The 14052-nt window shown below is 46.0% G+C and overlaps 1 protein-coding gene across 2 annotated transcripts in view; it reads left to right on the top strand.

The window, feature by feature from the left end:
* Nucleotides 1-14052, top strand: part of SLC38A10 (solute carrier family 38 member 10) — an 83919-nt gene that overhangs the window by 48593 nt on the left and 21274 nt on the right. For both annotated transcript variants that reach the window (XM_083598611.1, XM_083598610.1), the window contains exon 11: nt 9835-9991. In XM_083598611.1, coding sequence (XP_083454737.1) covers nt 9835-9991 — 157 coding nt within the window. The remainder of the gene's footprint in view (nt 1-9834; nt 9992-14052) is intronic.

Here is a 14052-nt window from a genome sequence, read left to right as displayed (position 1 = left end):
CCTGAGGCAAAGTTCTTAACCCGAGGTACTATTTCTGGGTTAGCGGAGTCTGTAACCTGAAGCGTATGTAACCTGAAGTGTATGTAACCCGAGGTACCACTGTATTGCCTGCCCCCCATCACCAACAGCTGCTGTTGCATTTCCAGGGACAAAACCTGCCCCCATAGGGGTTTGTGTACACTTGGTTCCATATGGGCGGAGTGAGTTTGATACTGGTATGATACTGCTTTAAACGTAGAGTGCAGATGAGGCCTCGTGTTTCCATTCCTGAAGCTTTCAGGAGGCTCCCCTTTGCTCTTGATTCAGTGTCTCTCCCTCCCCCCCCCCAAACATTGTGGTTGGGCAGGTGGAGGAAGACAAGCGTTTGAATATGAGCTCTTTTGTGATTCTCCAGGTGCCTATTAGGCCAAACCACCACTGGAATTTACTTTGGGAACTCCCCTCTTGGCCTCTCATTCCCTGAACCTGGAAATCATTCCTGCTCTTTCCTTGTACCCAACATCTGCTGCTGCTGATATATCCACAAGGCTCCAGGGACCCTCCCCCCCCCCCACTTTCCTCAGCCGTGGCCCCTGATGTCCTCCGTCTGGGAATGGTTCCCTGACCTCGCGTCGCACCTCAGCCTTCCCAAGCGTCTACTTCAGTTCATTGTCATTCTGCGACTGCCCTCCCACTATCACCCACGGGTGGCACAGAAGCAGGCAAAGTTCCTTTATTTTTATTTAAGTGCTCTCACCCACCATCTTGTTAATTACTTTGCTGGCATTACGGGAAGCTCAAGAAAAAGAGGCCATTTTTCTTCCCTTTTCCATTGAGGTCACTTCTGCTCATTGCCTACAGATGCCTTGTCATCTCCATTATATTTAACGGTCTTGTCACCTGCAAATCGGAAGGGGACTTTTAAAGACGTTAACCCTTTCAGAAAGCCTGTGCTTGGAATATATCTTTTTTCCATCTTCTTCTGGGAATTAATAAATCAGGCTTTTCCCCGAGGTGATGATGAGAAACATGAGGTTCTAGGGTAGCTTGGCAGGGAGGGGCCGGGGGTGTCACAGCACCGGTCAACCTTTTCAGGTTAATCTATACCTAATGTGCGGAAGGGTTTGGTGTGGGCGACAAAGTCTCTGGCAGTAGGTTGGCCAAGCCGCTTGGCTGTCACAAGAGAGTTGGGGCAGTCTGAGGGGCCTGAGCTGTTCAGATCCTAAGAGCCTTGTTGCCATTGGCTGAACTGTTCCGGACTTACAGAGGGTATGGCTGGCAAAAGGACCCCAAGCAAAGCAAGGAGGGGCAGAGCAAACAAGGGCCTAGCAAAGGAAAGTTGGGAGTGGTTCAGAGAACGAATTGAAGGCCAGGAGATAGAGGATGTGAGGAGCTGGAAACAGAGAATGAGTGGTGGAAGGGAGAAGAGGGAAAACTGCAGGAACTTGCAGAAGCGCAGAACGCAGAACTTTATATATTGGTTTGAAATACCAGATTTGGCTGAAGCAGGGACACGGGTGGCGCTGTGGTCTAAACCACCGAGCCTCTTGGGCTTGCCAGTCGTAAAGTCGGCAGTTCGAATCCGTACAATGGGGCCTGCCAACCTAGCAGTTCAATAGCATACCAGTGTGAGTAGATAAATAGGTACCGCTGCAGTGGGAAAGTAAACAGCATTTCCATGCGCTCTGGTACTCGTCACAGTGTCCCATGTGCCAGAAGCAGTTTATCTTTTTATTTTTTTAATATAATTTTCATTATTACCATTTCCAGAATCACATTCAAATATACATTTCCACCGTTAATATATTTATTTTAATTAAAGCATTCAACGACTTCCCTTCTTCCCCTTATCTGGTTCCTTTCATTTTCCCACCATACCTGCATATTCTTATTTATCCATTTAGATCAATTTCCAGAAGCGGTTTAGTCATGCTGGCCCCATGACACAGAAAAACTGTCTGTGGACAAATGCTGGCTCCCTCGGCCGTAAAGTGGAGATGAGCGCCACACCTCACTGTCAAATTCGACTGGACTTAACCGTCCGGGGGTCTTTTACCTTTACCTTGGCTGAAGCCCTCTTAGTCACGCTAAATGTTATGAGCTAGGCAGCTGACCAAGGCCAGGCAAACACTGGAGACATTACTTCTGAAGAAAAGATCCTGAAATGTGAATGATGGGATGCTTGAGTGAATGATGGGGTCGTTGAGTTTTCAGCTTTGAGTATGTCGGGAGGTGAAGCGAGGCTTTTGGGTGTGTTGGCTCTATACTTAATGAGATTGATACACCGGAGAAGCCAAATAAAGTTAATTTTCCACAAAGGACAGGACAGGCTTGCGGAGGAGAGAACAGCACGTGCAGCCGGAGCTCTGCTTTCTGTTTGGCTGCGGCTGTGCTCACGGCTGAAGAGAGAAGTTACTTTCTAAAGCAAATGGTGGCTTCTTTTATCAGCAGTGGGGGTTGCAGAAACCAAATCAAAAGCAGAGAAAATAAAGCTCCAGCTGCTCTCTCGCATGCACATAGCCCATCTTTGGGTCTTAGCCAGCGGTGTTTGCACCCTGCTTCTATTTCTACTGCTTTGTACTTCTAAGCGGAGAACTGTCCACAAAAGAGAATAAGCCTCATTTGGCTTCTCAGGTGTTTTGATCTTTATCGATTAGGAAGAAGGCAGCACGTCCAGCCTTGGAAACTCCAAATGCCTGACTTCAAGTCTGTAATATAACTGCAAGCTGTGGTTGAGCATCCTAACTCGGTTCTGTTTTCAGCATCTCACACACATGCACACTCCACCACCTCTGCCATGGGGAAGGACCATAGTGATGGTAGAGCTCCTGCTTGCATGTAGAAGGTCATCAGTCCAATCTCTGGTAGGTAAAGGACCCCTGACCATTAGGTCCAGTCGTGGCCGACTCTGGGGTTGCGGCGCTCATCTCGCTTTATTGGCCGAGGGAGCTGGTGTACAGCTTCCGGGTCATGTGGCCAGCATGACTAAGCCGCTTCTGGCGAACCAGAGCAGCGCACAGAAACGCCGTTTACCTTCCCACCGGAGAAGGTATCTACTTGCACTTTTATGTGCTTTTGAACTGCTAGGTTGGCAGGAGCAGGGACCAAGCAACGGGAGCTCACCCTGTTGCGGGGATTCGAACCGCCAACCTTCTGATCGGCAAGTCCTAGGCTCTGTGGTTTAACCCACAGTGCCACCTGCGTCCCTCCAATCTCTGGTATCTCCAGCTAAAAGTATCGGGTAGATGGTGGTGGGAAGAACTGTTATAAGAAAGAAAGACCAGCAGCCACACTGAAGTAGAAACTGAAGTGCCTCTCCCTCAGGAGTTTGTCTCTCCTTTACTGAATGCCACCCCTCCTTCCTGTTCACACTTTAATCTCTGAAGAACCAATAGTGTGTCACACCAAAAGGACCTCTGGCTCGAGAGCTTGGAGAGCCCCTGCCAGTCCAAGGAGACAACACTGGGATTGAGGCACTGATGTTCTGACCCTGGTACAAAGAGGCTTCTGGTGTTGGGGAAACTTGTGGTCAATGATAGAGCACAAGCTCTGCATGGAAATTGTCGCAAGCTCAGTTCTTGACATCTCAGTTCAGGTTGGGAAAGGCTCATTCCTGATTGAAAGCCTCGAAAACTAAGCAGTCCTTGAGGACAATAAGGAACTAGATTGCGCCACTCGTCTTCCTTCTTATAATGCCCTACATTCTTTATTCATTTTTTACCTGGCATTGCTCAGGGATTCTAAGGCACCAAAGAACTCGGTGCAGTTTTGAAATCAATCAAAATGGCATCCAATTTGTATCTAAACACAGATGAAAACTTACCCTTTTATCTCAGGAACCTTCATGCAAAAATTGTTTACAACATCTTAAGACGTGTCCAAATGCACAGCAAACAAACAACTTCCCAAAATATATCACAGATTCACTTTCTATTGTTCTTCTGCCATGCCTTTTCTCCAAGAAGCCTAGGGAATTGTGCACCTTTCCCCTGCCCTTAATCTTCACAACAACCCTGTAAGGTAAGTTAAGCTGGAAAAAGGGAGGTTTATTTTGGTGGTCACAAGAAATGTCAGTAGCTGTCTGCTCAAATATGAACAGTTTGGGGATACTATAACACTAGTTTTAACAACTGATAGTTTTAAGGCAAGACAGATGTATTAGATGGGGGGGAATTGAATTGCTTAATAGTCTGCTTTGTAAAAAGCAGAAAAAGTAAGACAGATTCAAACTCAGGCTTGAGGATGTGTATGCAGGCCTACCAGGGAATATTTTTTTAATCTTTCAGGATAAGTAGGTGCATGTCTCCCCTTCCTTCCCTGCCCTTTTTCCTTTGCCTGACTCATATCTATCATGAATTAAACTGTACTGGATGATTTTGGCTCTTTAAAGTGGGGCACTGTGTCCTATGGTAAAAGCTGGCCTCCTGCTCTTCCTATATTCCTGTTCTGATCAATCATGATGAAGACATTCTGCTTATTTAGTGAGGAAAAGGAGGGAAAGTGAGTAGTCTGAAAGTGCATCATTCTCGAATGTGTTTTGTTGCTTTAGGAACCATTTGCAGAAATTCTGTGTTCTTTCTCTACGCCGTTCCTTTGCTGAGAGCTGACACAAACCCTGTTTTCACTCATGCTCCCAATGTAGAGGCCTCAGATCCCCTAGCTTTCAGGAAGTGGTCAAGGTCAGTGCTAAGGGCAGAACATACAGAAATGTCCAGCCTGACAAGATGTTGGCTTTTCCTGCACACCCATTCCATGAAGTCACGCTCCTGTGGGAATGGTTGACCATTTTGCTGCCTTTTCCTTCATGATTCTGGCCGGTCCCTTCACTGCCTCAAGTCTGTAGGATGGGTTATCAAGAGACCTTCCACTTTGGTTAACGTTTGGCTCTCTTGATCTCCCAAGTTTCATTCTCCAGAATGGTTGAATACCTGACCAAATTTTCAGTTCATCCATGTCTTTGTCCTTACTCTGTTCTTTTCCCCCACGGATGTCTTCTTCCGTGGCAGTCAAAACCCTTCATCTCTCCGACCTGTTTGTCTGGGTCTCAGTGTTCCATTTCTCAAGGGCAAATCTTGCCAATCCCTGTCTCAAAAGTGTCTTTCATTTTCTCCTTGGGCATGGACCACCTGTTCCCACAATTTTTTTTAAAAAAATTGCAGAACTCTCCATTTGATGCCCTGCAAAAATCTCTTCCCTAATAAAATCTGTGAGAAACTGGTTGTTGAAGCTAATTCTGTGAAATGCCTATAACTGATTGCCATCTGGCCTTGTGCTGGCCTATCCTCTGTGAAGAACTTTGCCACTTCTCTCCTCTTCCTCCTCTACCCTTTGCATGCTCTGCAACCTTCCCCATTTTTAATCCATTCTATCTGCTTTTTATATATACCCTTAATTTAAGATGGTGTTTCCCCCTAAATAAAAAGAGCGCAGGAAACACTTGGCTGTGAATACTGGACAGTGTAACTTTAGACTGTACTGAGAAACCCTGGGCTGTAAAATGGAGAATATAAAAAAAAATGTGTATGTACTACACGTACACACACTTTTCCTAACATGCGTTAGCTAGACTGGGGCTTCACAAAGGTTAAACAGAGCTGCTGTCGTAGTACTAAAGCTGCAGACCAACTGGTGTTGAGTGTATAATAATAATAATAATAATAATAATAATAATATTATTATTATTATTATTATTATTATTATTATTATTATTATTAATACCCCGCCCATCTGGCTGGGCCTCCCCAGCCACTCTGGGCGGCTTCCAAAAGAATATTAATATACTGTGATACATCAAACATTAAAAGCTTCCCTAAACAGGGCTGCCTTCAGATGTCTTCAGTTCATCAACTGATGGATGGTGAGTTCAGCCCTGTGCAGTCAAAATCAAACAGGTAGATTTGCCTATTTGAAGATCTTGCTGCCTCTGAACGCAGAGTGTGGCTGGGGTTGTATGAGCATTCAGTCCTGCTCTGTGAATGCAAGTTTGACATCCTTGTTAGAAGAGTTCAGTTCAGGGGACACTGTTCCTGGTTAGTCAGAGGGCCGAACCACTTGAGAGAAGCCTTTTTGGGTGTCTGCCTCCCAGTTGGCAGTGGTGCGAGGGTCTCAATGGCTGCCCCTTCTCCACAGCGAGCTTTGGCACCTTCTTACTAGCACCTTCTACAGGGAATAATATCTCTTTTGTTTCAAAATACAGTTGTACCTCGGAAGTCAAACGGAATCCGAATGGAACATTCGGAAACCAAAGTGTGGCTTCCGATTGGCTGCAGGAAGCTCCCACAGCCAATTGGAAGCCCCGTCAGATGTTTGGCTTCCAAAAGAACATTCGGAAACTGGAACACTCACTTCCCGTTTTCGATCATTCAGGAGGTGGAACGTTTGACTCCCAAGGCATTGGGGAGCTGAGGTATGACTGTATGACAGAAGACTAGTCCAACTTGGAGGTATTCTGCTTGATCTGCTAGCCCTTTGAGGAGGGAGAGTGCGTGACCTGAGGCTTCCTTATACCTTAACCAGCCCTTTTCTGCATCCCTGTTGACTTCATAGAATCATAGAATCATAGAAACATAGAGTTGGAAGAGACCACAAGGGCCATCGAGTCCAACCCCCTGCCAAGCAGGAAACACCATCAGAGAACTCCTGACATATGGTTGTCAAGCCTCTGCTTAAAGACCTCCAAAGAAGGAGACTCCACCACACTCCTTGGCAGCAAATTCCACTGTCGAACAGCTCTTACTGTCAGGAAGTTCTTCCTAATGTTTAGGTGGAACCTTCTTTCTTGTAGTTTGGATCCATTGCTCCGTGTCCGCTTCTCTGGAGCAGCAGAAAACAACCTTTCTCCCTCCTCTATGTGACATCCTTTTATATATTTGAACACGGCTATCATATCACCCCTTAACCTCCTCTTCTCCAGGCTAAACATGCCCAGCTCCCTTAGCCGTTCCTCATAAGGCATCGTTTCTAGGCCTTTGACCATTTTGGTTGCCCTCCTCTGGACACGTTCCAGTTTGTCAGTGTCCTCCTTGAACTGTGGTGCCCAGAACTGGACACAGTACTCCAGGTGAGGTCTGACCAGAGCAGAATACAGTGGCACTATTACTTCCCTTGATCTAGATGCTATACTCCTATTGATGCAGCCCAGAATTGCATTGGCTTTTCTAGCTGCCGCGTCACACTGTTGGCTCATGTCAAGTTTGTGGTCAACCAAGACTCCTAGATCCTTTTCACATGTACTGCTCTCAAGCCAGGTGTCACCCATCTTGTATTTGTGCCTCTCATTTTTTTTGCCCAAGTGCAATACTTTACATTTCTCCCTGTTAAAATTCATCTTGTTTGCCACCTTCTGGCCAGTATTACTGGCGTGGTTTTTTGACAGTGCCTTCTTGGTTCTCCCAACACCTGTAATAGTGGCATCGTTGACATGCAGGCCAGGTTCCGTGTAAAGCCCTTGCAGTGACAATTACAGTGATTAACTAGGTAAAAATAATACATCAGAGTTTAATTAAATCTCCTTCACTGTCAGCCAACAATCCACCCGCTCGTCTCTCTCTCTCTCTGCCAGTACCCTTTTTCATTTGGAGTTTGGCAGCTCTGCTGCTCAAGCGAGGCAAACGCTCCTGATGCCCATATTGTTTATCCGTTATTATTGTGTATCTGCTCAGCTGATCACCCCTATCCAGTAGCCCATAAATTACTGAAACTTCAAGGGATAGCTTAAATCAAAGTGCAATATGTGTGGGTATATTCCAGTACAAGCAATGAAACTGCTGTAATGACCAGGAAAGTCTAGAATTCTGCTGCCTTAGGAGGCAAGACCCCTCTAATTTTGCAACTAAATCCCGCAATCAGTCATGAAAATTAAAACGATATTGCGCGCATTTGCATAATCTACTCGCAAAAAATCTTAGGATAGAGATTAATTTAGTGGGGAAGAATACAGAAAGGAAGGAACGAGGAGCGGAGAAGTCCTTCTTCCGACAATCGGGAAAGTACATATTGGTTTGGTTTGGTTTGGTTTGTTTTGAATTCTGAATCATGAGCTCATGTTGTTGCCTTGTTTTCAAGTCATCCCCTCCCAATGATGGCTGGACATCATTTTAAAGTGGAATAAGATTCCCGCTCCAAGGATGTTTTTGCATCTAATATCAGATTCTGTGCAAATTGGTTAGGTGCTCCAAGCACATTTTAGCTCTTCAGAGCACAGTTAATGGGATCATGCATGTCTGTAGTCCTGTCCTTCCATCTTGCTCTTCTTTGCCTTGTTTAGCAATTGCTGTACACCCTTAGGCCTAGGACACCTGCGCAGGTTCTTCCTCTCTCCTCCCTCGCCTCCTGAATTTCAAATATCAAGTTTGATTTTTTTCCCCCAATTCGGTTGTGACAGGAATGTACAAGATGCACAGAAAACTGCATTGTTCAGGGTGGAGACTTTGTAAGATGGGTGCGGGCTTATCATATGCAGGCAGGGCCCAAAGCAAGGGTGAGAAATCTGGCACATTTCAGATGTTGTTGGGCTCTCCCTTCCCCTCAGCCCCACCTAGCATGGCAAATCATGAGGGAGGACGAGAATTTGAATTGAACAACCTCTGGAGCACCACAGCTTCCTCACACCCACTGTGCTGAAGTCTCATAAAACATTTTTGTGGGTCTGTGCATGTTCATTTGCTGCACCTAAGGATATCTGCTCAGATGACAGGGCTGCCATACATCTGGAATGTCTTGGACATAGCTGGAAGTTCACGTTCCTAAAAAATAGCTAAAAACTTTAATTTTGGGGGTGATTATGCACATAAAAAACAAAACAACTTTGGGGTAAAAAAAAGGAGGGGGGAAGGAAGGAAGGAAGGAAGGAAGGAAGGAAGGAAGGAAGGAAGGAAATAAAGAAAGAACTTTGTCCCCAAAAACTCAACTTTTGTGTCCGGATTTTCACTTTTTGAAATATGGCAACCCTGTCAGATGACAATCTCCAGATTTACAGAACCATTATACCTGATCAAGTGATCCTTTATAAGGAATTTCCAACAGCCAGGTTTCTGTATTTTTTCTTTATCTGAAGTGGCAAGAAACAAATCGCTGCAAAATATCAGTTGTTCAGTCCTCATCTGTAAAGTGGTAGTCGTGATTCTTATATCTGACACTGGTGATTAACGAGTTGGGGTGCAATCCAGGAATTAGACATATGGAAGTATTTGGAAATCTGTGTAGCTTAACAGCACTTACACGGAAGGACTTATGCATGCATAGTTTTCACTGATAGATTGCACTGTTAGTGAGTTCACTGTAAAGTGCAGTTTTAATGAGACACAATCTATATTGTAGTGCTCCGAGGGAGTTTGTGGTAGTGGTGCTGCTGAAACCCCTGCTGTGGTTGGTTGAACTGCCGTGATGTCACAGAGAGCACTGCTGGGCAGAAAGAAGATAGAAAGGGTCTCCATTGGCTGAGTCACTGAGAAGGAGGCAAAGACAGGCAGAAGGGATTAAAAGAAGCAGCGGCAGGGGCTTAGGAAAGGAAAATGCAAGGGACCTGAAAAGGCAGCAGGGCAAGGGAAGCTGGGAGAGAGATCTGTGAAAGAAGTGTGGAAGAGGGAAAGGTTCTGAATAATATTACAAGAGAAGAAGTTTGTGGCGGGGAGATGAGTGATAAGGAAAACTGGTGGAGTACAGAGGGGAGAGGTGCCTGTGGTCAGGAGTTGCAAAGCTGAGAGAGAGAGAGATGTTAGTTTTGAAATAACCAGCCTAATATTTGGCCCCAGGCTTCTAGTTTCTGTTAGATGTCTTTATTCCACTGCCACCCCTCCTTGCACACTTTCTTTCTTTGTACCTGCCATTAAAGGATCTGAAACATCTCTTGCACAGATCATACTGTGGATTGGCTTGGGAGTATTGGTCATTAGCACGTATACCACCTTATCAGCAACTGGAGACATCCCAGGAAAAATAGAAGCGGTGGAACCAGGCAAGCTCGCAGCAGAAATAAAGAAAGTGTCAGATCAGGACTCTGTGAAAATCTCAGGTACGTGCCATTGTGTTTGGGTGCGGTGTCGTCCCCTTATCTGAAGGGTTTCCACTTGAGCAATAGAACTCCGCTGCCACCTTCACACCCTCATCAAATCTGCAGAGGGTTGAGCAGGGCTGCCATACGTCTTGAATTTCCTGGACATATCCGGGATTCGTCTGCCGAAAAAAAAACGTCCAGGTGCATGGCAGCCCATATTGGAAGTGATTTTCCTAAAATAGCTAAAAAAAACTTTTGGTGGGGTGGGGTGGAGATACTGTATTGCAAAAAAATAAAAATAAAAATAAAGCTCAACACATTGCCATATTTTCACTTTTTGAAATATGACAACCCTAGGGTTGGGAGAATCTCTAGCACCGATTTAAGGGGTGCGCCGGGGGGAGAAGAGTGGAAGGACATTTACAAGTGGCTTAGCCTTACATTGTGTTCCACCCCCAGCTCCAAAAGAGCCAAACAAATACTTCTGTATCGTCCGCATCTCTGCAGGATGGTTGAACCCTCTAAACAATTTTTAAAAAGGGGTTTTCAAGAAAGGGTGAATGGTTGTCATCTCAGTTGTTTTCTTGGGATTGTGTGTGTAATGAGATGGCTTGTTAGCATATTATTGTCCTTTTGTGGGGGGAGATCTGCAACTTGGGGAGGCCACAGCTTATGGTGCCCCCTGGTGAATTAAGTTAAGAACTACACAAGCGCCCGTTATCAAAGACTCTCTGTGAAGCCTTGAGATAGCACTGTCCAGGCCACCTGTATGAAGGGCACTAGCAGCCAAAGCTGTGCCGTTTCAAGCCTCTCTACTGATGATGTATTTCCCAAGGTTTCAATAGTGGCCCATTCATCATGCTCAAAAGTTATGTAAATTTATGGGAGCCTCCTTTCTTTTTCCTTTCCTCGCCCCCTCCTTTTTAACAAAACAAAAAAACAAAAAAAAGTGGCATGGATATAAATTTGGAGCTAGTTTTCGTCCTGACAAAGGCTGCGATTATGCTTCAGCTTTGTTTACTGGCTTGCATTATTTATTATTTGTTTACTAAGGTTGCTGATGGAATTATGGCTTGGCACAGCTGCAGTCCCACCTCACAAGGCCATCGCAAGCAGGTGTCGGCTGCCCCTCGGCTGCCCCTTAACTCAAGCAAGCTGTGTGTTGTTCTCCCCACACACAGCCCGGCACCCTCTTCACCTATTCTTCTTGAGTTGACTGGTTTTTGTTGTTGTTTTGTTCCCAAGTGGCTTAAAAAATCTTTGTGAAGACAAAGAATGGAGGCAGTCAGAGGCAAGCCTTTATTCTGTTCCCTTTGAGGCCTTCACTGTGTTCCTGGTGCAGCCTGGAACTTTTCTGATAGAGCCTTGGCGAAGAAGTTCTCTCCTGGGGTTCACCATCCCCAGCAGGTCTAAGCTTTTGTACATCCCTTGCTTAGCTGCAAGGCAATACCCTTCCTTCCCCTTCCTATCACACCCATACCATTTCGAAGAAGAGGGGGGGGATGCTGAATTCAATTACAGAATCTTGGGCTCAAGAAGCTGACCAAACTGCCTCTTTAAACGCCAGAAGATCTCTTGCCGCTCGCATCTCTTTCTCTGCTAACCTCAGAGGTGTGCGAGAAACTGGAAGGTGATCCTTCTGCAGCTAACTGAATCTTGGACTCGGCCTGATACTTGCCACCCGCTCTGATTTTGCTAGGTGCTGGCTGACGTTAAAACATGGCAGTGTGTTGCGCTTTCATCCCAAAGAGGGGTTTGTGTGTGTGTCCTGTGGGATTTTCTTTAAAGGCCTGAGAATTCCAGCTTTTTAATTTTAGGAACGGAAATTGCCAGCATTTGAAAATAAGCCAAAAGTCTGCTTGTTTGTTTTTAAACCCTCAGGTGCATTGTATTGCAATTCTTACTATTTCCTTCAAAAAAAAAAAAGGTAAAGGGTTAAATAAAATACGTCACGCCGAAGGTGGCAAATTTAGGATAGGAATAGCCTATTATAGTGCATAGCTTGTTCACTAACTGCAGCTCAATATCTAGTAAAACTCACGCGCAAATTGTTAATTGCAGGCCGCTGAAGTATACAAATTAGCTGTAGTCCTCCAGTTCATAGTATATTTATGATGTGGCCCTCAGGGCTGTGGAGTTGTCCACTCTTGGAATTAAGCAAGCTTGCAGGCTTGGAGGAAGATGAATCACACCTTTCACTTTGGGGGTGCAGCTGTGTAACCCTCCCTTTGCCTCACCCCCGTTCTAATACGCATGTTAGCACTGGAATCTAGCTTGTCAGCTTTCCGTCCATTTGTTACCTACCAAGGAGGGGTTTACACAGTCGACGGCCGGGACTGGTTTGAGGCCTCCGTTTTCATCTGTGACACTGACAAATATGATCGTGCCACTCACATTATGTGTGAATGTTGTTTGTGCCAACTGGAATGTGATAGAGAAATTTAAGCGAGCGCTTTAGCCATTGTAGACTTTGCATTATTTTACTAATGTTCTACATTCATTCGTTCGTTCAGATGTAGAGTCCCATCCCCAAACCTCAGGGCAGGTAAGAGTTTGGGGGTGCAAGTGGGTAGGAGTGCAGAAATAAGATTATTGCATGAAATCCTGCCCCGCTTTGCCAAGTCTCCTGTGGGCTGGAGTTCCCAAGCTCACAGTGGGCTGCTGCCAAGAGTGTGTTTCTCCTTGCCCTTGCTGACTGAACCTGACCCAGAGATGGTATCATTAAAGGGCATCTTTAGTGGGCCTCAAAGATCATAAAGGAACTCAAGGGAGGGACTGGGGCTCAGTTGTTTAGGGTTTTGCCACTCACAACCAGGACTTCAAATTGTGCCCAGGAGAGAATAGGGAACCGGTTCCAATCACAGAGCATTGGTTTAACCTTCTCCTGGTGGCCCCAGCCAGCCAGCTCCATTCCTGCCACAGTAAAAAGTTCTGGATTCTTGTCAAAGATGGCCGCACGTTGTTGAGCTGTGGTTGGTTAGTCTAGTCTTGAGGCAACTGAGGAATGATAGCCACTGGGGCCACTCTGAGTGGAAGGCTCACAGTTTTCTCTCTCCAGTCAGAATGGGCGGGGATATACCCCTGGCCACTCCAGAACAAGTCGGTTTAAGCCACACGTGGACAAAAGCTCCCTCAGCTACACGCGAGAGGGAACAATGCAGAAAATAGGCCCTGAGGGAAACCAAACAACAATGAACTCAACTCCCAAGACATGCTGGGAGCGGCACCGTTCTACCGGAGTGGCGCTGCTTATTCATCGTGTTTCTGTTCCTCATGAGATTGCCTTTCAAGCAGTTGCTCTCTGTTCCTCGGCCACCTTCCCTCGACCGCGGCTTATTCTGCTCCCCAGGCAGATGCATCCTGTCATTCAAAGCATGCATGGGGCTGCAGCGTTGCTCGGCTGTCCCCGGCGCACCCTCCTCCGGCCCACATCTGTTTCTTATTTCTTGCACGAGCCTCTCGCGGAAACACATGGCTTTTCTCGTCAGGCAGCATGCAGTTTGTTTTTAGCCTGTCCCTGACTTTGGGCCCCTCCTGTCTTCCCCCCGCCCCACTTTAATTGATGGGTTGGTGTGTCGAGGCAATCCCTACAGCCACCCTGTGCCTTTTCTTACCCTGCCTTTGGCATGCGCCCCTTGCCTGTCAATTGTGCGCCAGGAGGTGCAGTGTGGGGCTTTTTTCGTGCGTGTGTGTGCGTGTTATTGTTTTTTATTGCCGCCTTTGATGTTGCAGAGCCCAGAACTGTACAGACTTTCATTAAAACCCTGCCCCATGGGCCTGGGGATTATGAATATTAGAACGCTGCCCTTTTATGTGAACACGTATTGACCAGCGAACTTCGAATAGTGTTTTCACTAACGACACCCAAGTGCCCATTACGCCCCCATCTGTATTGCTGGGGGTTTACTGTCAGACGCTCTTTGGGAAGGTATAAAACCCCTTTCAGAGAGGCTCTGCTATTACACACAGTGCATACGTACGTTAAAAGGTTGCTAAGCTGCCTTTGAAAGCACATGAAGGCAATTACCCACTTTTTAAAAAAAAAAGAAAAAGAAAAAATCTAATTAGGCAATTTCTTT

Source organism: Podarcis filfolensis, assembly GCF_964270895.1.
Source record: "Podarcis filfolensis genome assembly, chromosome: 2".
In the NCBI taxonomy this organism is placed as follows: Eukaryota; Metazoa; Chordata; class Lepidosauria; order Squamata; family Lacertidae; genus Podarcis; species Podarcis filfolensis.
This window is presented reverse-complemented; position numbering and strand designations above follow the sequence as displayed.